Below are 24090 nucleotides of genomic sequence, written 5' to 3'. Positions count from 1 at the left end.
AAAGATCGGGCTTTTTTTTTGTTTTTTTTTTTTTTCTTCTATTTTTTCTTTCTTTCTTTTTTTTTTTTTTTTTATTTTTGGTCCTCAGAAAAACCTGCTCCAAGGTCGGAGGGACGCGCCGGGGAGGGGGCTGCGCTGGGGCGAGACCCCCCCCCCCTCCCCGAGCCGGGGCAGAGGGGCCGGCGTTGGCTCCGCAAAGACCCCGCTGGGATTTTTCTGCTCCGGAGAGGCATAAATTAAAGAGGGCAGAGGCAGGGCAGGAGGAGGGGGCTCCCTTTGAAGGTGGCGGCCGGCCTGCTCGTCAGTTGAAAAAATAGAAGGGGTTTATATTAACAAAAATAACCATCTGAGCCAGAGCTGCCGGGCGCGCCGAGGCTCCCCGCTCCCCTGCCAAGAAACCCGAAGCGACTACAAGGTGAGGCCCCCCCCGGCTCGCGGCCCGCCCTCCCCGCAGAGCACAGTGGAAAACAAAACAAAACAACCCAAAATAAATCATTGCATAGGTACGTGGTCGGTATAATACGCGATAACCGGACGGCGGGGCGGCCGCGGCTTTTTCTGCGCCCTCCCCGGGGAGGAGAGACCCCGCGGCCGCAGGGACGGCCGGGGTGGGGGGGGTGGGGGGGGGTGTGAGCGTGGATGCAGAGCACGGAAAGAAAAAAAAAAAAAAAAAACAAAAACCGGGGGTTTGGCTCCTGCCGGGAAGCGCCAGCGCTTGGTGCCGCCGCCGCCGCCGCCGCCGCGGCGAGGCTCAGAGGTCGCTCTCGCCGTAGAGCGCCGTGGAGAAGGACTTGTAGTCCAGGGCTCCGGGGACGGCGTCGGGGCCCTGGTAGGGGGCCATGCGGGCGATGCAGTACTCCGCCTGGTCGGGGGGCAGCTCTCGCCGCAGCTCCTCGGCCGTGATGTAGTTCTGGGGCGGGGGGGGGGGAGAAGAGATGAGCACCCGTGCGGAGCCCCCCGGGGCCGTCGCCCTTCCCCGAACGGCTCCCAAGGGGCGCGGGCGCGCCCCACCCGCAGGGAGCAGCCCCCGGCCGCCCCGCGGCGCCTCACCTTGTCCCCGGCCAGGACTTTGAAGGAGGCGATGACTTGGTCGGCCGTGTCCGTGTCGGTGGTCTCCCGGGACATGAAGTCGATGAAGGCTTGGAAGGTGACGATCCCGCTGTTGTTGGGATCGACGACGCTCATTATCCGGTTGAATTCGGCGTCGCCCTGGAGGGAGGGGGACCGCGGTGAGGGGAGGGCGCGCCGGACCTTTGCCGGGCGCGCCGGCGCTCACCCGCCGGCGCCCACGTGCCCTTCGCTCGGCGGGGCCGGCTCGAGCCACCGTGAGACCCTCTCCGCCGTCTCGGCCGCACGGGGAGGGAAGCTCCCGAGTCCTCGGGGATCGCCGCGGCACCAACGAGGCGCCCGGCACCGTGCCCAGCCTTCGGCAGCGTCCCCTCCGGCCCCCGGCCCTCTCCCACCCGCCTCGCGGCAAGCGCCGGCCCCGGAGGTTGGCGGCGACGAAAAGAAGATCGGAAAGGGAAAAAGGTGGGAAACAAAAAGGGGGAAAGAGCAGATAGCATACCAGGCTGTATCCCGTGGAGATAAGGAGAGCTCGGAAGTCATCGGTGTCCATGCTTCCCGTGCGCTTCTACTCCGAGAGGGTGAAGAGGAGGAAGAGGAGAGCGCGCCGGCCGCAGAGGGCAGAGATGGAGAGCGCGTGCAGAGAGGGAGAGGAAGAGGAAGAGGAAGGAAAAGGCAGGAGGGCAGGGAGGAAGGGAGGAGAGAGGCAGAGACTCGGTTAAAGGAGGCGTTCCGGCAGTCGGCAGGGTGCCACAGAGGGACGGGGGAGGGAGGCCGCAGGGCCAAGCCAGCAGGGACGCGGGCGGTGGGGCAGAGGAGCGTGGAAGGAAGGGGAGGAAGACCACGGGATGGGGAGGAAGAGAGAAAGGAGAGAGGTTAATCGCGTCTGCGGCCGCGCGGCGGCGAGGCCGGGTACCTGTCGGTCATTCTCCACATCGTATCCCAGGCTGATGAGGCAGGCTTTGAACTCCTCCGGTCCCAGGGCACCGCTGTGGTCCTGCGCCGCGGCACGGAGGGGGCCGCGCCGGCCGTCGGGTGACAGCGGGGGCGAGGGGGGGGAGCAGGGGGCCGGAGACACGCGCCGGGGAGGGTGGGGGCGGGAGGGGGGAAAGACACGCCGTTAGTGGGACGCACGCTGGCCTTGCCGCCCGCGGGAGGCTGAAAGCGGGGCTCCGCCGCCCCCGCCGCCTCCCGGGGCCGCGCTCCCCGGGGGGGCTGCGTCCCGGCACCGGGGGGGGGAACGATCCCGTGGGTCCGGCTCCTCTGAAAGAGCGGCAGCGGCTTTGGGGGGGGACGAGGGCCAGCGCGGCAGCCCCCTCCGCGCCCCCCGCGGGGAAGCCGACAGCCCAGAGGCGAAGGCAGGTTTCGGCAGCCCGCCGGCGGCACGGCCCCGGCGCGCTGGGGGTCCCCCGGTACCTTGTCGAAGTGGTTGAAGGAGGCCCTGAACTCCTGCATCTGCTCCTGGCTGATGCCCTTGGCGTCGCGGGTGAGGATTTGGTTCTCCACCTCGTTGATGGTGCGGGCGATGGTGGTGAGGAGCTGCTCCCAGCCCACGCGGATGTGCTGGAGGGGGAAGGGGTGCGGTGAGGGTCTCGGGGAAGGGACGCCCGGCTTGGCGAGATGGGGCACGCCGCCATTCGATGGCGACTCCGGCTTAAGGCGGCCGGGGAAGCGGGATGGGAAGCCGCTACCGGCGACGCCCCGGCTCTCACCGGCTGCCGAGCCCCGGCTTTGCGAGGCTCTAACGAGAAGGGACGGCACCGTGGGGCGTTGCTGAACCCTCCGGGTGCACCCCGAACGCCGGAGGAGAGAGCCGAAGCCTGGCGCAGCTCTACCCGGACGGGTCAAAGCTCTCCCCCGGCGACCCTCGAGGCTGGGCGGGCGAGGGGCACCCACCTCCATGGTGTAGTTGGTGTGCTTGTTGTCGAAGATCAGCGCCTCCTGAATGAGCTGGTGCTGCTGCTCCAGCAGGTCGATGTTGGGCTTGTAGTCCACGATGCTCTGCTCGTATTGCTTGAGGTGGTTGAGCTGGTCCTCCAGCGTGCCGTTCATCTCGATGGAGATGCGCCCGATCTCCTGGAGGGGGGGAAAACAACCCCAGCGGGGCCGGGTCGGGGTCGGGGGCGCGAGGAGCGACGCCACGAGCTCCGAGGAGCCCGGCCAAGCCGCCCGCGGCCGACGCGAGGCGCCGACGCGCGCCAGTAAGCGCGAGCGCGAGCCCCGGGCTGACTTTATCGACGGATTCCCGGCTTTCCGTCCCTTTTGGAGCCGGGGCGAGGCAGACGCGGGGCAGCTCTCACTCCGAAGGGAGGTGCCAGGGCTGCGGCTCTGCCTTCCCCAGCCCTCTGGACGGCAGATGGCACTCCAGCTCCGGCGGAGCCCACCGGGATAACCGCCGCCGCCGCCCCTCCGGCACCGGCCAAGCCCTCACCTCCATCTTGGTCTGGATCCAGGGCCCCACGATGTTGGCCTGGCTGGCGAACTGCCGGCGTAAATGCTCGTTGGATTGCTGCTTGCTCTGCTCGTCGAGCAAGGCGTGGTCCCTCTTCGGCACCAGCTGCTGGACCTGCGAGGAGAAGGGGACGGTGCTGGAAGACCCACGGGTGCCCGTGGCAGCGGGGACAAACCTTTGCCAGGGCTGTGGGGATCGAGGTACGGGGGACAGGCACGGCCGTGAAACCCGCGGTGCTCCAGGCACAACGGGAAGGAGCCCGTGGAGCACCCGGCTGCGGAGGGAGCAGGCGCTACAGCCCCCCAGACGATCCCTCCGTCGTCATTATTTGCCGGCACGCTAACAGCCGGCCTCGCGGGCGCTTCGGCTGCACGCGGTGCTGGTGCTGGAGGAGGCGCTTACCCGTTCCCACTTGGAGTTGATGATCTGCGGGGTGACAGAGGTGTAGGGGTTGTTCCCAGAGAGCTTGATGCTGTTGAAGTCGGCGATCCGCTGTGCTTCCCTCTGGATGCCCAGGATGGCCTCGCGCTCCTTGTCGGCGTCGGGCAGGGTGGACTTGAACTGGTCGTGAGCGGCGATGAGTCCCTGCGGGAGACGGGATGCGGGTTAGAGACGGGGGCCGGGTTTGGGGCGCTGCTTTGAGAGTGATTTTATTTGCACCAGCTCATCCTTCCCCCCAAGAGAAGCTCCCTGCATCTTGCGGACCCCACGAAAAATGGCCAAGAAGCCATCTCAAAACAGGCAACGAGCGTCTCTGCAGAAAGCTGAAGGCCACGGAGCCTTCGCACCTCTCCTCCCGCGGCCTCCTACCTCGATCTCCTCGATGGTGTGGACGATGAACATGTCCTGAAGGTCTTCCATGGCGCTCTCCATCCAGTTGTTGAAGGGGGCTGCCCTCTTTGCGTACTCCAGATGCAGCTCGTCGATCGTTTCCAGCTGCTTCTCCGTTTTCTGCACGTGGCCGGGAGGAGTTAGGAGCGGAGGAACCCCCCCCCACGGCGGCCCCGTCCCCCCTGTCCCCATCCGGGGCGGGGAGCCAGCAAGGAGACGGCTTGTGCTCACCTCGAGAGCCTCTCTCCTGCTGTGGGTCAAGGAACCCAGAACATCCCACTGGTCGCAGATCTTCTGGCACCGAGCGTTCACGCTGGGCGAGTCGTAGTAATCCAGCTCGCTTTAGCAGGGGGAAGAAACGCAGCGGGGTGAGGATACGGGGGGCAGAGAGGTTGGGGCTGGAAGGGACCAAGAGAGCCGCTTCGGGACGGGCTAAGCTCCCCCACGTCGCTCCCACCCTCCTCCATCCCCAGGCAGGGACGCGCTCGGCTACGAGCGGCTTTCGGAGCCCCCACCGAGGCGGCGAGCAGGGCGAGCTCTGCCGACGGCAGCGCCGGGGCTCGTTAAAAGCCCAGCGCGCGCAAGACCGGCTCTCGGCCCCCGCCCGGCTCCTCGCCGCGGCGTTTTCCGTGCTCCCGAGCCGCGTGCGCCCCTTTCCCGGTTGTCGGCTCCTTGAGCCGCTGGAATAAGGGCTCCATTCATGGCTTCGCCCTGCCTTTGGCTTTCAGTGTACTAATTGTGTGCAAGTTTATCTGACTGAGGGGAAAAAAAAAGAGCCGGGCTGCCCGGGCTGCCTTACAATAACCGTATTCTAGCAGCGGAGAAAACAGGAGGGGGAAGGGACGGGCAGAACAATAGGGGCACTGTGCGGAGGAGGCAGCCGCCGGCGCAGCGCTCGGAGGTGAGCCGCGGCCCCGGTTTTGCCGCGAGACCCCCGATACGAAGGGTTTTGCAGAGAGCAGGGGAGGAAGGGGCCGAAGCGCAGCGCTCCCCGGAGCGTTCGGGGGTCCCCGGGGCGTTCGAGGGCGCGCGGACGTACTTGAGCTCCTGCGCGATAGCCGCGATCTGCTCCACGCGGTCCTGGTGCGCTGCCAGGTCGCTCTCGAAGGCTTCGTGCTTCCTGATGAGGGCTTTGATGTCCGACAGCGTGGCGGTTTCGTAGTCCTTCTGCTTCAGCATGGCCTCCTTGCCTAGGGACAGAGGAGCGAGGGCCGTCACCTCCCCGCCGGGGCTGACGCTTCGTCCCCCTCCCTGTGCGCTGGGAGAGGCACCGAGGCGAATCCTCCGGCTTGCGAGAGGCCACCCGGGCGGCATCTCCTCGGAAGGTGGACCCAAACGAGCAGCTTTCCCCCCCCGCCCGAGCTTATACACATCCAGAAACCCCGAAATAACAACGAGCGGCTCCGAGACGCCCTGCCAGGGGTTTGCTACCCCCTGAAAGCAGCATCAGCTCGGGGACGAGGACCCCGCTCGCTCACACCAGCGCCTCGCCACCACGTCGGCCCCGCTGCTGCGGTCCGTGGCGCGGACGGTCCCTCCTGCTCCCGGAGGAGCCGGGCGGCTTGCGGATTTTGAAAGGGCCGAGCTGCTTTCCGAGGGCTTCATCGCCGTCAGGGTGACTCGCCTTTGACGGACGCAAAACCTCCCCGTCCCCCCGCCACCGAAAGGTGCCCCCCGTCCGGCTACCTTCGGTCCAGGCCTCGTGGATGGACGCCTTCTGCCTGAACTTCTCAGCCAGGTGGTCGAGCCGCTCCAGCCGCCGGATCTCGTTCAGCAGCCACTCTTCGTAGCCCTTCTCGGCTTGCTCCAGGTGCTGCCAGCCGTTATTGATGTCCTGGGGACAGGGCAGAGGGCCTCGGGCTCAGGGGACCGCCGGGGTGGCAACGGCTGCTCTTCTCCCCCACCTCCTCATCATCACCCGTCCACCGCCGCCGGCAGCAGGTCCCCGCCTCCCCACGCCGACGGCAACGGAGGCCCGTGCCCCTCTGAAGCCGCTTTGGCCGCTTTAGGAGCCCCGTCCTACGTCAGCGCAGGTTTTGGGAGAGGCTGAAGAGGAACCCACCCCCAAAACCCCGCTGGGAGCGCAGGAAGGCAGCTCCAGCTCCGCTGCTCTCAACCGCAGCCGTAGGAAGGGGTGGGTACCCCCTCCCACCCCCTCGCCCCCAGATCTCCCAGCTCCGCTCCCCCCGGCGCAGGACGCTCAAGGGGCTGCTCACCGAGACCATCTTCCCCTCGGAGGGCATGAAAGCGGGTCTGTTGCTCAGCCGGAGCTTCGTCTGCAGGGTGTTGAAGTTGATCTCCAGCTGGCACTTCTCCTGCACTTTGGGGGGCTTGTGGACGCGCCGGTAGTCGCGGAAGTCTTCCAGCTTCTGCTGCATCTCCTGTATGGTCTTCTGCGGGCTGCGGTCCTCCAGCCAAGGGATGGTGCGCTTGATCCACTCCAGCAGCTGTGGGGGGAGTGGGATGTGGTGGGTGGGAGGCGGGGAACGGCAGAGGGAGGCCGGTTTTAGGGGGAAGGGGTCCCCCCAGCCCCGCCGGCGACGGGGCGGCCGGGTGGCTTACGTCGGAAGCGAGCTTCTCGTAGTCTTCCATCAGGTGCTCGTTCTCCTGGTTGACGGCCAGCACTTTGCAGATGCGGTTTGCCGCGGTCTCGGCCTGGAGGGGAAGAGCAGAGCAGCGTGAGGAGGGACGCAGAGCCGCGGAAGGCTGCGGTGCCCCAGCCCGCACGTCCCCATCCCAACCGGACCCGTGCTGCCGGGGCAGCGCTCCGACCGGGCTGGGGGATTTGGGAGCCGCAGAGGATCCCCCTCCGGCAGCCCGGCTGGGTGCGGAGGATCTCCGGGCACCGTGCAGGGGAGACGCAGCCTGGCCTCGAGGCTGCGGAAAGCCGGGCTCCCCGAGACCGTCACGGGCGACTTCCAGCTCAGCTCCAGCACAGCTACCTCGGCACGAGCGTCGCAGGTCAAACCTTACCCACGGCTTCACGGACAAGGCAAACTCGGCTTTCGAGTGCCGGAGCCCCGAAGCACGCGGCCACGCCGAGCGTGCCACCATCGCGAGCGAGACCCGCGCCGCCCCGGTGTTTTTCCTTCCCTGCTCTCTATCCGGAGGCACGCTGCCCTGCCGGGGTCTGCCGCTGCTTTGCACGGAGCAGGAGAAAGCCCGTCACATCCAGGCTGCTCCTCTTTTTTTTTTTTTTTTTTTTTACCCATCTCTAAGCACCATCCTTCGGTCTTCTGCTCTTCCACGAAGGCAGATCCTCTCTACACTGGGTGGGAGGGTGAGGAGGAGGCAGAAAAGATAAGCCTGGGGGATCGAGTACCTTGGTAGGCAGCACAGAAAGAGTCCAAGAAGAGGAGTTGAAAGCCAGACATCAACAGAAATAGTGGAGAGGGTCTACAGAAGGACGGGGAAGAGGAAAAACAAGTCGCCACAGGGGAAAAGTAAAATAAATAAACAAAAAGAGAAAAGCTAGGCATCGGGGCTCTGCAACCCAAGGAAAGGGCAGGGGGGAGACGGGACGCGGCGCCGGGCTGCTCCTCCTGCTGCCCCGGGCACGGCTTAACCGCGTTAGCCAGGCTGCCCGCCGAAGCCAGGCGCTGCCGCCTCCGAAAACGGCACGTGTTCCCGGAGCTAATCGAGGCCAGCTGACGAGGAGGGCACGCCGGCCGGGACCGGACCAGCAAGAACAAAAACCACCGGCCAGGCTGGGATTTGCAGCCCTCCAGATGCAGGCTGCCGCTGCACGGGGGTTCACGCCGCCCGTAAATTAACCCCAACCTTCATTAACCATCCGCAGCCGTCCGTGCCAAGGCGCGGCCGTCCTCGAGAGCTCGGCACCGGCCGCGCTCGGGGGGCTCTGACCGCAATTCGGCCGCGTGGATCAAGACCTGGATCGCTCCCGCACAAGCTGGGGGCCAGGCTCCGCCCCAGCTCTTCGCACGCCGACGGCTTTCTCAGCCACCAGCCGTCCAAGGGGCTCATTTACTATTTCCCGAATCCCTCCGATTAGCACAAAACGATAATCGCTGATCTGAAACAGCGATGCCTCTTAAACGCACAGGCTGCGCTGCGAGCCACCCCCACTTCGGGTTTAACGCGAGGAGCTTAGGAAGGAAGGAAGGAAGGAAAGGAAAGGGCAGCCGAGCGACGGCGCTGAGCGGGGCGGCAGGGCAGGAGCCCTCCCCAGGCACCCCACGGTGCCGGGCAGCGCCCTGACACGACGACAGGTTTCACGCCCGGCTCCGAGCGCTGGTCTAACGAGTCTCCCTAACGAAGGTCTCAGGCTGGGCCGGAGGGAACACGGGCCCCCCTCTCCCCAAGCCCTCGGGTAAAGCTGATTTAAGACGTTGCCTCGAGCTCTCGCAAGCCCGGATCGCGCTGAAGAGACGCATCAGAAACCCAGGTCACGGTGCGAACCGGGACTCGGGCTCTCCTCGGTTTACCCAGGTCACCTCCTGCCCCGGGCGGTGACAAAAGCCCAGCTACGCTAAGCCTGGAAAGACTTCTCCAGCGCAGGAGCCAGCCCAGCTCTCCTCCCAGACAGGGGCTTACGCTTCGCCCTTCTCCCGAGCGAAGCGGAGCTAAAGCTGGCCCCGTTTTTACGTTTCCAGAAGCCGTGCAGCAGCGCAACAACCCTCGGGAGACCGAAGGTCCGATGTTAGTAGCGGCTCGACCCAAGCACGCAGCTCCACCCGGCAAAGCTCACCTTCTGAGCACCCGAGAAAGCGTGGTAGAAGCAGGAAACGTATGTCATGATGGCCTTCTCATCGGGCCTGAGAGTGCCTACAATATCTGCGCAGAGAGAAAGGGAGGAGAGAGGGTGAAGAAGCGGCACGGCAATCCTCAAACCCCCCTCAGGCATGCAGCAGAGGGGAACAAGCGCTTGCTGGGGCCTGGGATCCGGACCAGAGCTGGCTGACGGGGTTATTTTTGCCGCTGCACTTCCCCTGCTTAATAGCTCAGCCTCTTGCAAAGTGCTGAGGCTTCGTTTTGGGATATGCCTGAGCTCCCAAGCCTCATCAGGCAGCTTCAGGAAGCTCCTCTCTGCCCCAGGTTAGTGCCAGGCTGGTGCTCTGCCAGCCCCTTGGCCCAGCTGCGCTGGCATCGCATTAGAGACGGATTTGGGGAAGCCGAGCGGCTTTTTTAAACCCATGTGAACGAGCTGAGGTCTGGTTCCCAAGTCAACAAGAGACAAAACGGCCATCTGAAAGAGAAGTCGCATGAGTGTAGGATGCTGGAGTCGGAAATGTTACAGCAAGATGGACACAGCCGCCTCCGGTACCTTCTGAGCCCCAGAAAAGGCATGGTAGAAGCTCGACACATAGGTCATGATGGCTTTCTCGTCGGGGCGAGCTGTGTTGACAATGTCTGCAAGTGAACGACAAGGGTTAGACTGAGAGGGGGACGTTCGCCGCCTCCGGCGCGAGCCGGGCTGGCTCTCCACGCTGTGCCTAGGAGCCAGCTCCTCTTTAGGCTGGAATCCCACAAACAAGCGGCTCTTAAAAGCCAGACAAATACACCTGTACGGGCAGAAGAGCGTGTTAAATACAGTCCCACCCCGCTCCCCAGCTCCGAGCGAGGCTGGCCGCCGGCACGCTTCCTTGGTGCCCGAAGAAACGGATCTTCCGTGAAGGACCCGGACGACGTCACCCTTCGGCAGCGCGCTGCCGCTCGAAGCGCCCAGAGAGCTTACCCTCTGCATCCAGCATCTTGGGGATGTCCAGGTACTTCTCCGCCACTTCGAAGGCGTTGTTCAGATTCGTCACGGGGTCGTCCTAGAGAGGGGAGACGAGCTACTGAAGAGGGCTGGCGTCCGAGGGCTGCAGGGAGCGCAGACGCCTTGCCGAGGCAGTTAAGCAGATGGACGGACGGACAGCCACGCTCCTCCGCCGGCTCAAAGCTCGGCGTTTAGATGAGAAAAGCAGCAGAGAAGGGACTGTGCTACCACCGAGCTTTACCTTTCTGAGTTTGTCGTATTCGATGAGCTCCGGTCTGTGTCTGTGGATCAAGGCATTGAAGGCGAGACCGTCCTTCCAGCTGCAAGAGAAGAGGGAACAGTGAGATCCCTGCGCCAGCACGGGGCGTAAATTCACACACACGGGTCCCCCGACATCCCTCTCTTCCACCCCTCCCCGATTCACTGATTTACAGCAGAAGGGCCAAGATGAATTGTGAGTCTTCCTCAGATCTTGGAAAACCCCTCCTGGAAAGGCAGCCTGGAGAAGGGGCAGATATTTCAGGCGTAACCACAGCAAAAAAAACCCCCCAAACCCCAAACCAATAGCAGGAGCTGCGTTCTCCCCTTCCAGCCGTGCTGAAAGCTTTGCCACTGAATATTTCAGAGGAGCCTCGAAGCCCGGGGGAGCAGCACGAATGCCTCCCGCAGCGCACGAGGGAGAGGATCTCGGAGCCGAGGCGGCCGTCGAGGAGGGTTACCTGATGTGGAAGTTCTGCACGTTGACGTTCTTGTAGGGAGCCGTCTTCCTCTGACACCACAGCAGCAAGCCCTCCTTCGCCGAGGTCTCTGCAAAGGGATGTGGCAGCTCGTGAACCAGCCGGAGCAGCCTCGCCAGCAGGACCGGGGAGGGGATTCGGCGTGCGGTGCCGCCTACGGCGCACGTACCCCTGCCCCTTACCTTCCACCGAGATGTCCTGAATGGCAAATCTGAGGATAATGGTCCAGATCATGCCCAGCGTCATCTTCGCGTTGCCATCGACGATCTCTGAAAGCCAAAGGGAAAAACCAGGCGTTCAGCTCCCCGCGGCCGGAGGCAGCCAACGTCCCTTCCCATCTACGGAGTAATTCCAAGAGACGCGGGAGCCGGGAGCCAGCGGGGAAGGTCTGCGGCTCGCCAGCACCTCATCGGGAAGCCGAACGCTAGGACTGCCCCTCCAGCGCAACCAGAGAGACACCGATCGCTTCGCAGCTCGCAAGGGCAGGCCAGGAGCCCATCAGATCTTCAGGAGAGCAGGATGCCAGCGAAGGGCACCGGCACGCCGGCAGCACGAGGAGCTCCTTCCTCCCCTCCCGCTTTGCCTTCGGGTGCGGAGGAACAGGCAGGAGCTGTCGGAGCAGCGCCCCGGAGCCCAGATTTGGGCTCGCCACCCAACCCGCCCCACGATTCGATCTCGCTGAGCGCAGCCGGTACGTCGGAAGCTACGAGACGATCCCGTAACGCGCGGCTCGCTCTTCGCCCACAACACATCGGATCCTCGCCCCACGTCTTTCGTGGCCAAGTAAGTCCAGAACCGGAGCAAGCGTCCTCCAAAATAAATGTTTCCAAACCCAGTTTCACGACGGTGGTGGTACAGCCCAGCTCCGTCTCTGCCGGACCTTGTGCCGGTCGCATCTCCAGCGGGTCCGGACGGCGATCTGCCGCAGCCCACCGCGTCCCAAGCTGACGGGACAGCTCGTTCAACCACCGAGGAGAAGCGAACCACGGCTCCGAGGAGCTCGGGCTCCCTCCCTGGCCGCGGAGGCTGGAAGGTTTCTCCTCGAACAAGCAGATGTGACATTTCTCATCTCTTGAGCAACCCAAGCGCCTGTTTCGGGGGAGGCTGAGGGATTAAGATACTCAAAGAGCAGTTGCCTGCAGTGACCGTTCAGCTGACGCGTGGGAGACTTTGGTGGATAAACGGCTGTTGTAACCACCACCACACCCTCGCATCTTGTATTTTCACGCGGCACCAGTTGGAACACGCACCGGTTTCGGGAACAGGCAGTCTTCCCCAGCAGGCAAGCGACGCCAGCCGACAAGACTTCAAAGATGTAACCTCGGAGCGAGCTGCGGTCTTTCAGCCTATTCAAAAACTGGCTCTGCAAGGTGAGCCGCTGCCAAACGGGGCCCCGTCCCCTGCCAAAACCACCCCGAAGCTCCGGGGCAGCCCTCGGGCTTCGTCAGCGGCGAGTAAATCCAAAGGCGAGTGGTCCCGGCTGCTGCGTGGACTGGGAAATCCTCTCCCCCAGCGCCGAGGAGGAGCACGGAGCCCTCCGAGCAAGGCAGAGGGGGAATTAAATCTGGCGTTGAACCTGCTTCTCTTTAGCTGGCAGGCTCCTGGCTCGCAGGAACGTGAGGGTGCCACGTCTTCTCCCATGGCGTTCGCAAGGGGAACCCTTTGACGTCCACGTGCTTGGTGCAAAGGTGACACCGAGCCCGTTCCCCAAGGCAAAGGACACGCTCCGCTCCGTTTGCAGCCGGAGCAAAACCGAAGCGCAGGTTTTTTTCTGCTCTGTTTGCCCAGGTTGTTTTTCGTGGGGACGGACCAAATCGACACAGCTGGGACAGGGACCAGCGCTGGCCCGGCCCTGGAGAACCCCGCGACTGAGGAAAATCAGAGATCCCCATCTAATGGGAGGAATTTTGTTTTTTAAATCATAACACTTTTCCTGCCAGTACGAACACTGGGCGAGGCTCAAAGGGAACAGCGGGCAGAATGACTTGGAACGACGCAGCTGCAAATATTTGGCTTTTCAAGAGATTTTTTTTTTGACCCCATCACCGACGGCAATTAGTCAAGGCAGCAGCAGGTACCCGTGCGACGAGCCCTGGAGGAAGCCGAGTCTTCAACCGATCACCAAACCTCCCTGCCCGCAGGCTGAAAATCAACCGAAACACCTCGGGATGGCTCCCGCAGCCTGTCCGGAGCTCGCCGCAGGAGAGGGGGAGCTCACGCCTCGCCCAGCAAAGCTTCGCTTCGCCCGGGCGTGGGGCGCGGGCTGGAAGGAGCCACGCTTTTCTGATGAGTCCAGCAAAACCGCGTTGCGCAACAGCTTCCCTAAAATAGCATTGACCTTGGGGAGGGAGACGGGGCTGCCTTTAACCTCCGAGCTCCGATGCGGTGAGCGGCGCTTGCCTGGCACTTCCCGGACCGCGCGCACGGACTTCCCTGCGGCGGCGAGACCGGTGGCACCTCCCAGCTGACTCAACCGCGGACCGGTCGGCGGCCGCAGCGATAAACCCACGCCGACATCTCCGCGGCGAGCCGGGTACGCCGCCCGGCGCCGTGACTCACCCGCTGCCCGGGGTGTGTAATACCACCCTCAAAATACCAGCTCCGCCGTGCCCGCTGCCATAAGTCGGGCAAACTGCAGGCAGGCGTTGTCGGCACGTCGTCTGGGTGCCACGGAGGGGCCGGTGCTGGCCGGCAAGCCTTCCCGCTACATGGCGCGGCCTGGATTGGGCCACCGAGACGTGCCGGAGGCCCAGACTCACCTTCAGCTCCTATAGAGACCAGCTTGACGCCTTTGCTGGCGATGAAATCGAGGGCTTTGTTCACGTTGTTGATTTTATGCACTCGCATTTTTCCCCGCTCCGGTTTTGGCAATCGTTCCCCTGGAAAGGAGAAGCCAGCGGGATTAAAGCTTTTTGTTTAAGGTTAACAGGGAAAGAACATCAAGGAGGACGAGCGTTTTAGCGGCAAGACCGTGGGACAAAAGACTTGCTTTGAGGTATATTTGCACATTAAAAAAAAAAAATCATAAAAACCCACCACTGTCCCCAAACGCCGCTTTATAAACCTCGCAGGGACTCCTCTGTGCATTACAACAGCGCGGGTACACGGGACATCGATGACGATGGGTAGGAGGGACGGGAGGTCGCACCAACGCGTCCCGCCCAGCAAAAATACGGAGCGGGGACTGACCTGAAATCACCTCCAGAAGCAGCATGAGCTTGAGGCCGTCGCGGAAATCCTCGTCGATGTTCTCTATCTGCGTGCCGGCCTTCCGCAGGTGGGAGTTGCACCAAGCCGTGAACGTCTGCGAGGACAAGGCGGGGAGGAGGACGGTCAGACCGGGGACTGCCGAGCTCCGGAGAAACCACCCCTCTCCGTGAACCGAGGCACCGACTCCCCTTTTCGGGGGCTGCACTCACCACGTCCCCCCAGGCTGGCCCTGCTTGTCCCCATCTCCAGCCTCTCGCCCCGAGCCCACCTCTCCCCCGCGCTGTCGTCAAACCCCGGGACTAAAGTTTTGTGTGTTGTTTTGCAGAATAAACAGGGAAACGGGGACCCCGCCGGCTCGCCGTGATGTCTGCCGGGAACAAAAGCCACCCTGCGGCACCGGCGGATCCCCGGCTCCTCTTTCTTTCCGGCGGGCTGCTCGCTGCGGGGACGCCGGTGACCCGCGGGGGATTGGCCCCGTGAAAGCTGCCGGACTCTGCCAAGCAAGCAGGAGGAAGGATGTCCCGGCTGGCAGCTGCCTGCAACGCAGGCAGCCAGCCCTGCCCACCCACGCCCCACGAGCCCGGGGGGGGTTTGCAATAACGCCTTTGCCAGCGAGGGGAGAGGTTTTTCCGTTCCATCCTCCCCCCCCTCGGATGCTCGGCAGCAAATATTTGCTGGCAGCGGCTGGCGAAGGTCAAGACGCCGAACTGCAAACAGAGCAGATTCCTGCGCCGAGGCCTCGGGATGCATCTCGAACTCCCCCGGAGCCGGGCGTTATTGCCCGAAGGGGACCGGGCACGCGGGTACGTTAAAGGCGCTGCCGGCTCCCAGCGCTCCCGCTCCGCAGCCGGGGTTCCCCTGCAGACCCCGGCCCTGGGCAATAATGCACGAAGCAGACGTTTCCTGCTGCTCCGCCCGGAGCCGTTAGCGCTGCCGAATTACGGCCTGAACTCGCAGCTTTTATTGCAAAAAAGCCGGAGGCTCAGGCTCTGGATTTGCGCTCGTAGCTGCCGGCACCTCGGCTCTGCGGAGCAGCCGCGCCGGGGAGGGAAAGTAAACCACCGTTAAGCAAGCGGCAAAGTTTATGGCGTGAAATCACGATCGCTCCCGCTCCCCTCGTCTGCGGTCCCAGGCCGGTGCGAAGCCCCTGGGCACGGTGTGGTTTTGGATGGTCCCGTTGCCGGCTCGGGGAGGGTGACCCGGGTTCCCCCGCCTCTCCTTGCCACGGCGGCACGGCCGGGCGGGTGAACGGGGAGCATTGTTCGAGGCCGGCTCACGGGCCGCGGTGAGCTCACGGCCGGGGAATGCTGCAGTGACAGCTTTTAACGAGCCATTCATCCCACCCGGACCAGGGGGAAGTGTTTCCCCCCCTGCTCGGCGGCAAGCAAGGGGGTCGGGCGGCACGATCGGGCTAAGCCAGGTTTTGGTTAAACCCAGACCAGGCTGGGAACCAAATCCGGAGGCAGGTCCGAGCCCGTCCTGTGCCGAGACTCCTGAAGCCGGTGGTTTGAGGAGCAGGGCTCTCGCTCCACCCCAATATCTGCTTTTAGGGCAGGATTTTAGGATTTTAGCACCCTCTGGCCGCCGCGGTGCCATTTCCACCCGGCTGAACGCCGCAGGATCCACGCCCGGTTCCCAGCCGAGCCGGACGCCGGCTTCGCGGCGTCAGAAATACAAATACACCAGGATTGACCTTAAACAGGAACGCGGGGTCACCTTCACAAGGGAAACGCAGCAGCTCTGCTCGTTAAAGCTGTTTTTGCAGCCCACGTCCCGGCGGAGAGACCGGGACAGCCTGGACGAGCCCGCCTGCGCCACGGAGGAGCAGCCCCCACGGCACCGAGAGCGTGCCAGGCAGCCCCGTGGCTCGGAAAAAGTCACCTTTCCTAGCCCGGGATGTTATGATTTGGCATTTCACACGTGCTAGGTTGCCTCTGTGACTTGCCCCAGGGCCGGCAGCGTGGCTACCTCGGCATCCCGGCAGCAAGGAGAGGGGAGATGGCTGTATAAGGGCAGGAGAGAGGCGAATCTGCAGGCGGTGAGGGTGTTCCCGGGCTGCTTATCTGGACCTTGCGCCCGTCAGACGTTCCTGAACAACCGCTCAGCAATGACAGCCGTCATACACTGCCGCATGCCTCTGCCAGGCGTGTCCGGGTGTTGTCGCCGAACAAGGCGAGCTCACCGGAGCTCGCCGCGATGCCGGCTGGGGGAAACTCGATAGAGAGACCAGCTGCGAAGCGAGCCCCGGCACGTGGAAAAGGCGAGTCAAGAGCTGAATCACACCCGGTGTGGCAAAACCCACCCGTACGCAGCTGCTAAAAAAAAAAAAAAAAAAAAAAACCCAAGCGTAAAAACAGGAATAAAACTCCACCTCCGAAGGAATTTTTCCACTTTACATTTGGAGTGATTCAGCCCCGTCGAGGCGCTCGCTCGTACGGCTCTGGTTTTGCGAGGATGCTGCTCCGCGTAAAAATATTAAACCGTCCGGCGCCGGGGCCGAGCCGCTGCGTGATAGATCAGGCTGCCGCTGCCGGCCAAGGAGCTGTCACAGCCGGCCGCAGGGACGGCTGCCTTTCGGCACGCGGCTTTTTGAAGCCGCCCGGCGTGCCGAGCTGGCGTGCTGCAGCCCCCGGGCTCATCCGCAGCCCCCGGCCGAGGTCCCCCCTCGCTGCGGCGGCACCGAAAGCCCGTGCAGGCAGCCTGTGCTTGTTTCTGAAACACTATGGAAACAGCCAAGGAGTTAAAAATAGTCACAGAAAGCAATAAAAAGCTTTCGAGCTCTCCCAAAACCTCCCCAGAAGCTCGTTTCCTCTAAAGATGACAGATCTCTTCCAAGTCCCATGAATTTCTTTTCCTACGGCTACCGGGCAGCCGCGGCGCCGAGTCGGGTGCCGTTTGCCGGGCCGAGTCCTCGCTCTCCCCTTGGGTCCCCCCTCTCCCAACCGGGGGTACCTGCACCCCCGGAACTGAAGCTTTTACCCCCCAAGCAAGCCAGTGCTGAGACGCTCGGGGCTCGTTGGCTAAACCCCATCAAATCGACCCCAAAAAGCGGTTTGGGTGAGCGCGTCTCGCTGTACCGGGCAGCCTCGGGACGGAGCCGAGCCTAGCCGGAGGAGATGAGCCGAGCCTAACGAAGCCGGCTTAAGGCCCGGCTGGCGGGTAAAGAGCAGCTTTCCCGCAGCAATGTGTTACGAATAAAAGTTACTAAAAAAGGAGATTCCACACATGCTTCTGGAATTTCCTTCCCACGGAGGCGCTGGAGAAACGCTTTCCAGGCATTGTATCAAAGCCGCCTTTGTCGGGGAGGAATAGGTGGCCCCGCACCTTCCCCGGGCGCCGAGCCCGAGCCAAACCCCCCTCGGCAAGGGGAGACCTCCCCTCAACCCCACCGAAACCCCGACCCCGGCGCACCGCGGGGAAGGAGGATCCGTTTTCCTCCAATTGTACACAACACCTGGAAACCTGGAGAAAACAGGGGAAGGGAGGAACGCACCCGGCAAAACCCGCCTCGCCTCCCCCCGCCACCAAATCTGGGGGGCTTTCGGGGGGGGTTCATCTGAGCACATCTTTCCACACAAGCCAAATTCGGCTTTGAAAAGCCATCGCGGTGCCGGCCCTGCCGGAGAGACACCGGGCTGGGGGCTGCCGATGGGAGGCTGCTTGCCGGCGAGAGAGCTTTTATTTTTTACCTGTCGCACACAAGCGCACCGGGCAGCATCGGCTCTGCCCGGCTCAGACGGGAACGATCCCGGTGGATTTTTGCAGCCCGCCTTCCTTTTAAGGCAAACACCGACGCGGACTTTAGACCGACTCGAAAACCTGACCGAAATCCTCTCCGCTGTCCTCGGAGGCCGTGGCACAGGCTGAGCGTTTGTTTACTTGGGGAAATTTATGGGCAGAACCCTATCAGTATTTTTCCATTAGGTCACCGCCAACAATAATCTGTCCTAAAAAAAATAAAAAGCATCTTTATTTAGAACTCTACTGGAATAGCTTTTTTTTTTTTTAAATTTTAAAATAGTGTCTTCTCGCCCGTGAGCACTTTCCCCGGTGAGAGGGACCTCGATCGAGGCGACCGTGGGGTGATGAGCCCGATAACGCCGCTGGTTCCTCTGGAGAAGTTGCAACGAGACCCAGCGCAAGCAGCCGGGTGCTTTTGGTCTCATTTCCAGGGTTTTAAGCAAAAAAACATCCAGCCTGGGAGTACGCGCCGCCGACCTGAACCCAGCCACGTGCAGGGAAAGGGGCAGCGAGTCCCCGGGGGAGCCCACCGAGGGCACGGGTGGGCGATGGGGGGTCCGGCAGAGCCCAACGTACCGGGGCAGAGCCGCCGCTTCACCCACGCCGCCTCCCCTTCGTTAGGGCCGCCAACGGGAAGCTCGTTAGGGCAGGAAATCGTTCCTGCTCTCCAAGTTATCGGCCTGCTCTTAAGATGTCGCAGAGACTAAACAAAGCTCTGGAGAAGAAACAGGCATTTCCCCGTGTTAGGGAAGGCGGCCGAGGGACCTGTCTGTATTAGCCCAGCCTCGGCCGGCAATTAGCGGGATCGCTAATTACAGTGGCTAGTGGCTCAGCTCGACGCTGCAGCCGCTTTGCCTTTGAGGAATGGCAGCCCTGCGGCTCGAGCAGGGGGAAAAAATTTTAAAAATCAGGAGAAATGAGGATTTTCTCTCCGGATGGGGAGAAAAGGGATGCTGAGGAGCAACGTTGCCCATCCTTGGTCCTGCCTTCGTTAGAGGGTGTCGTTAGCGGCCGGGCCCGGTGACCACCGCGTGGCTTTTTGCCTTTCGAGGCGGTGACCGCAGCATCCCAAAACACCGGGACAGGCGGGCAGCCACCGGCTGGGCACAGCCGGGGTCCGCTCCCGACTCGCCGGGCGTTTCCAGTCGCTCGTCATTTCCCTCGTCGCGGGTTGTTTTGTTTTTTTTTTCTTCCTAATTTGCCGCTACCGGACGGGCCGGGGGGAGGCTGGACCACGGAGATTCTCCTCATTCTTTTCCCTTATTAGGCTCTCGCCTCGACCGTTTGGGGAGAAAGCAGCTAACTCGGAGGAGGACGACGGCAGGAAGCAGCCGGGGGAGGCACGGCCCCCCGCGGCAAACCCTCGCCGGGGTCCGGCGTGCCGCAGCCCTGAGGCTGCTCCCGTTTTAAGGGTCTGGGGGGGGTAAAGAGGCGAAATTGCTCTTGCTGCGGGGCTGGGTCCGAGCCAGGGCGATGCCGTTGGCTCCGGTGCCTCCGTTTTTAGGGGAGATAAGGGCGCAGGTGAGTCAGGGCTGGAGGGTGTACCCGCATTCCTGCGAGGACGAGGAGCTCTGCACCCAGAGCCGGCACACCTCTCCTCGGGCCGGGCGTTGCCTGCCGTGCGGTGGCTCCGGCCCGGCTCCGCCAGGAGTTTGGCACCACCAAATATTCAGCACGTACGAGCTTTACGCTGGAGGTTTTTCCAGCGGTGCGTTTCTAGGGCTAAATATGAGCTCCTGGAAGAGCTCGGCTCATTAGGTCATGGGAAATTACAGGTAATTTCTCTGTCCTCCCCGGCGCGGCCAGGTCCGGCTTCACCGTATCCACTAGTTTCCTTCCCTAAAACCTCTCCCAAAACCGGGTGCTGCCGCTACCCTGCCCGGGGTGGGAGGAGAGGCTCAGACACGGGCTGCAAACACGGCAAAAAAAAAAGGAAAAGCAGAGACGTTACCGAGCCAAAGGGCCAGATGGAGGAATTAACGCTCATTTATACCACCGACCGGCACCGCACCCCTCGTCCTGGCACTGCCAGAGCGGCTCTGAGGAGGAGCACGGGGTCCAAAAATCCTCATTTCCCGATCCCCGGTCATCAGTCCTCCTCGTTAGCAAGAGCCGTCGTGTTTGGGTGCCGTGGAAAGTCCTGGCAGAGCATTTCCCCGGCTCTTTGCGTAACCGGGGCTCTGGCCCGGCAGGTCTGCGTCATTAAACAGGCGTTAACGTGCCGCCACCGCGACCAGGTAAGTAATCTGCCGTCAAGGATCCAACTCGGGATTGAAAAGTTGCCTCAGCGGGATTAAGTAGGTGGATTATTTTTAAAAAAAGAGAGCCAGGAAGCCTGAAAGGGGCTTAAGCGCAGCAGAAAAACGCACCCGGCCCCAACCATCGGGACGAGCATCTTTATACCATCGCACCGGGAATCGCCGCGGGATTTTTATGTATGAGCTCTCCTGTGGAAAAAAATTGGGGGTGAACGCAACGCGGGGGCTTTTCCGCGCTCTGGAAAAGCCATCTCCGACGCCAGGAAAACGCCAGCAACAGGCTGAGGGCGAGGAAAGCGGGGATGCAGAGAGCGTTTTCCTGCAAAGGAGGGTTTCAGGGCAAATGCCGCTCCGGGCGCGAGCCCGAAAGCCGCCGCGCACGAGCCGGAGGGAGCCGAGGATGCCGGTGATGTTTTCCGAGGCGGTGGAGGGCTCTCGGGGCCGGATGTTTTGTCTTTGGAGAGAAACCAAGAATCCAGCCGGGCAGCGGAGAAGCGGCCGCTCCTCCATCACGTCCGTGCTCTCGGGGGAGCCGAGGCGAAGCCACAAGTGACTCTTTCCACCGGCCCCAGCCGTGAGCCCGGCCTCGTTAACACGCCGAGGTCGTTAAGCAGCACAGGGCAGCCCGAATCCGATGAACCAGCGGCGGGTACGATTAACGGCTCCGGCGCACGAGGGATGCACGAGACGATGCTGCGAGAAAGCAGGCGTTCACGCCGCGGCACGAGCATCTCCCGAACTGCGCTCGTTACCGCTCCGTGGGTTCGTTATCGCCCCACGGGCTCGTTATCACCCCAATGGCCCTCAAGGACACTGTATTTTCACCGAGTTGTTTTTCCAGTACCACCAGCGTCGGAAGCTGGGAGCGCGCATGTCTATTTAAGGCCGCGCACCAACGATGATTTCCCTTTTTTTTTTTTCCCCGGCGTGTTTGCCGACGCTGGGAAGGACGGACGCCGGGAAGGACGGACGCTGGCAGATCGTGCCCCGCTGTTCAAGCCACATAGCTGAGATTCCAGAGGAGAAACCCCGGGGACTGGACACATACCAGCAGCAAAACCGCAGCCGTTGGGATGGCTCCGCACCGGCACGCTCCGAGCAGGAACGTCCGTGTCCTTCCAGCCCGGCTGCCTTTGCCCCGCGAGGGACGGGACGAGGCCTCGGTCGCTTCCATTTCAGCGCAGCAGATGTTTAAGGATCGGAGGCTTGAAGCTCGCCATCTCCCTCCCTCTCTAAATTCAGCCCCGGCCGAGCGGGATGTTCAGCACACTGGCAGCTTCCCCCGAGATCAAAAAGACACAAAACCGCTCCAAAAAAAGTAATTAACTTGAAGACGAGCGCGCTGGTCCTTCCGACACCCGCAGAGGAACCGTTTCCAACGCCGTCTATTCCTCCTCCGAGGATCAGGACTGACTTCGAGCCTCATCCTCGCCTTCGGGGAAGCAGGGGTGTACATGGAAGCCGGATCCCCAAATCCCTGGAGTTGCTGGCAGCTTTCCACTCCGGGCAGCACGTCCGTGCCTGTCCCCTCGCCCGAGGAGGAGGAGGGGACGATGAAGAGCCGCTGCGGAGGCAAACTCACCACCGGCTGCAGACGGAGATGGGGAGGACGGAGAGGCGGACGGCCAGACCCAGGAAACGCTTCTGACGGGCCGGCTGCCGAATGGGGGCGAGGGGGGGCTTGCAGCCTGCTAATTAGCCAGAATTAGCCAGCCCTCCGCCCGAAGCTGACGAGGCCTTGCCTTCAAACCAGCTGGAACGCACAACCACCGGCGTCGAGTCCAGCACTCGCGAAGCTCATCCATCCGCCGGCGTGCCGGCTCACCCGCGCTCGGCAGCTCGGGCTGCGAGCCACGGCGCGATTCACCCTCCCAGCCTCACCCCCCTCCAAGACTAAACAGCTCCGCGACGGTTCCACCGAGCCGCACGCCAGCCAAAACCCTCTCTAAATATTGTGTCTCCTGGTCCACGTGAGGCTGCGGCAGGGCAGGGCCGGGAAACCCGGCGGCAGCTCAGCCCCGGCTGCTCCGGACCCCCGCAGCCACAGAAACTCGGGCGTTTAGCACCAACGGGCCCACAAGCTCGTTAAAACCATTAAAACCGACAGCAAAAAAAACCCCAGACTTGCTGGGAAGCGGCGGGTTGGGGCTGGCCGAAGCACCGCTCCCAGGGAGGAGGAGGAGAAGGCCTGGCACACGCTTCCTTTGCCAAAAATTATACCATTTAGCGGCAATTTTTTTTTTTTTTTTTTAAAAACCCCAGCGTAACTATAGCAACACAAACGCAGCGTTCACATTTCTGAGTTTATACAGGTGTCCGCACCGGCGCGGCGACCCACGCCGCTCCTCCCAGCCCGGGGGGGGCTCTGCCCTTCAGACGGCCGCGTCCCCCCTCGGCCACCTCCTCCGCCTGCAGGGTCTGAAACCCCGCTCCCTCCTAAATAACCTGCAATTAAGGCAATTAAACAAAAATAGCAGACGGCCACCTCGCTGCCTTCCCGCAAACGGTCTCCAATTATTAACCAGGAGGAAGGCGGTGGCAGGGCAGAGCTCACGGCGCTTGCCGGAGGGAAGGGTCGCGTCCGTGCCGTGGCGAGCGGGCTTTGCCACGCCACGATGCCCGGTGCGGACCGGAGGGTCCCGGCGTTGGGGTGCGGCGCAGGTGGACCCCCCCCCCCCCATCTTGCCGAGACCCCCGGCGAGGCGCTGAGCGTGCTGGGAGCGTCACCCTCTCCCTGCGGTGCCTTTCGACCTGCCCCTCCCCGCTGCCGCCTCTCCCCCAGTGCCCTTTTATACTCTCCCTTATTTCCCCATTCCTGTTCCAGGGAGCGGATCCTTCTCCCCGGACGCTTTTACACCCCGGCTCTGGCAGCGTCTCGCTCCTCCGGCCGTCCCACAGCCCACACTCCGGCCGAAGCTGCCCCCCGGAGAGGGGGACGCGGGATTTTTCCGAAGCCAGGCGTGGGGGAAGGCTGTTTTCTCCACAGCCCCCAAGCACAGGACCCTCGCCCCGGGGCGGCACCACCCCGGGAAGACCCTCAGAGCCAGGCTTTGTGCAGGGCTGTCCGTGCCAGCCCCTCAAAGCGCGGCCCCCGGGGTCCCCCAAAGGTCTCCTCCCTTCCCCAGCCCCACACGTCCCCACTGTCCCCCCGTCCCTCGGCCCCAGGACCCCCAGGTGCCCCCTTGGGGTGGGTCCCCCTGAGCATCCCCTGTCCCCGTCACCCCTCCCTTCTCCACAGCCCCCCCCCCCGCCGCCCCTCTCCTCTCAGAGCCCCCCCCAGTGCCCTTATTTCCTACCGCCGGCTCTGCTGCCCCCGGGCCACAGGGCCCGACCCCCCCACCCCACTCTCCTTCCCCAGGGCCCCACTCCAGGCCCACCGCCCCCTCCTCAGGGGCTCCCCCCAGCACCCCTCGGGGCCTCACCGCACCTGCTTCGCCTCAGAGACACCCCCCCCCCCCACGACCCCTCATCTATCCCCACACCCCACCCAGGCCCTGACGCCTCAGGGGTCCCCTCAGCCCCCCCCTGGGCCCTGACGCTTCAGGGGTCCCCTCAGCTCCCCCCCCCGGGCCCTGACGCCTCAGGGGCCTCCTCAGGCCCCCCCCCGCCCCGGGCCCACCTTGCGCTGCTGCTTCTCCCAGGCGGGATCGAGGAGGAGGTCGCGGTCCCAGTCGTCCTCCTGGGCCATGTAGTCGCCGTTGGGGCCGGGCCCATTGCCGCCGTAGGGGTAGGGCTGCCCGACGCTGTGGTAATCCACCATGGCGCTGCGATCGCTCCGCTCCGCTCCGCTCCTGCCGCGCCGCCCGGCTCTGCGCCCCCGCCGCCCGCCCCGCCGCTGCGCATGCGCCGCGCGCCACGCCCGGGGCACGCCCACCGCGACGCGCGCATGCGCCGCCCGCCCCGACGGGAGGTGCCCACCGTGCCTTCACGCCCCGCCCACAGCGCTCTCCCCGCCACTGCGCATGCGCCACCCGCTTCTCCCGTCTGAATATACATGAGGGGGCGGGGAAATATAATTAATATTCATACAGCGGCACGGCGCGCCTTCCGCGGCCACGCCCACAAGGGGGGCGGCAC

The 24090-nt window shown here is 63.3% G+C and overlaps 1 protein-coding gene across 4 annotated transcripts; it reads right to left on the bottom strand.

Moving 5' to 3' along the window:
• Positions 1 to 492: 492 nt before the first annotated feature.
• ACTN4 (actinin alpha 4) lies at positions 493 to 23851 on the bottom strand. Of its 4 annotated transcripts, none has more exons than XM_075490100.1 (22): positions 23633 to 23851; positions 13994 to 14108; positions 13564 to 13683; positions 10987 to 11073; positions 10787 to 10874; positions 10309 to 10387; positions 10044 to 10125; positions 9057 to 9142; positions 6911 to 7003; positions 6565 to 6795; positions 6035 to 6182; positions 5388 to 5538; positions 4580 to 4688; positions 4328 to 4468; positions 3920 to 4102; positions 3497 to 3631; positions 2962 to 3141; positions 2482 to 2628; positions 1982 to 2062; positions 1568 to 1633; positions 1051 to 1209; positions 493 to 910 (listed from the first exon to the last, which is right to left on the bottom strand). In XM_075490100.1, the coding sequence occupies exons 1-22, from the start codon at positions 23771 to 23773 to the stop codon at positions 752 to 754; spliced, it is 2781 nt and encodes a 926-aa protein (XP_075346215.1). In that variant the 5' UTR covers positions 23774 to 23851; the 3' UTR covers positions 493 to 751. The 4 variants fall into 4 exon arrangements, with proteins under 4 accessions (XP_075346215.1, XP_075346214.1, XP_075346217.1 ...); XM_075490099.1 differs by lacking the exon at positions 9057 to 9142 and adding an exon at positions 9633 to 9718 and having other exon boundaries at positions 23633 to 23850; XM_075490102.1 differs by lacking the exon at positions 1568 to 1633 and having other exon boundaries at positions 23633 to 23850.
• Positions 23852 to 24090: the final 239 nt, after the last annotated feature.

This window comes from Mycteria americana, unplaced genomic scaffold, assembly GCF_035582795.1.
Source record: "Mycteria americana isolate JAX WOST 10 ecotype Jacksonville Zoo and Gardens unplaced genomic scaffold, USCA_MyAme_1.0 Scaffold_43, whole genome shotgun sequence".
Taxonomy (NCBI): Eukaryota; Metazoa; Chordata; class Aves; order Ciconiiformes; family Ciconiidae; genus Mycteria; species Mycteria americana.
This window is presented reverse-complemented; position numbering and strand designations above follow the sequence as displayed.

Excerpts from the sequence above, each read along its gene's own strand:
- ACTN4 (XM_075490100.1), bottom strand. The coding sequence starts at position 23,773 with ATGGTGGATTACCACAGCGTCGGGCAGCCCTACCCCTACGGCGGCAAT. Across the intron at positions 4,469-4,579 it reads GCAGGAGAGAGGCTCTCGAG|AAAACGGAGAAGCAGCTGGA; the intron begins GTGAGCACAAGC and ends GGCCACGTGCAG. Across the intron at positions 2,063-2,481 it reads CCTTCAACCACTTCGACAAG|GACCACAGCGGTGCCCTGGG; the intron begins GTACCGGGGGAC and ends GCCGCGGCGCAG.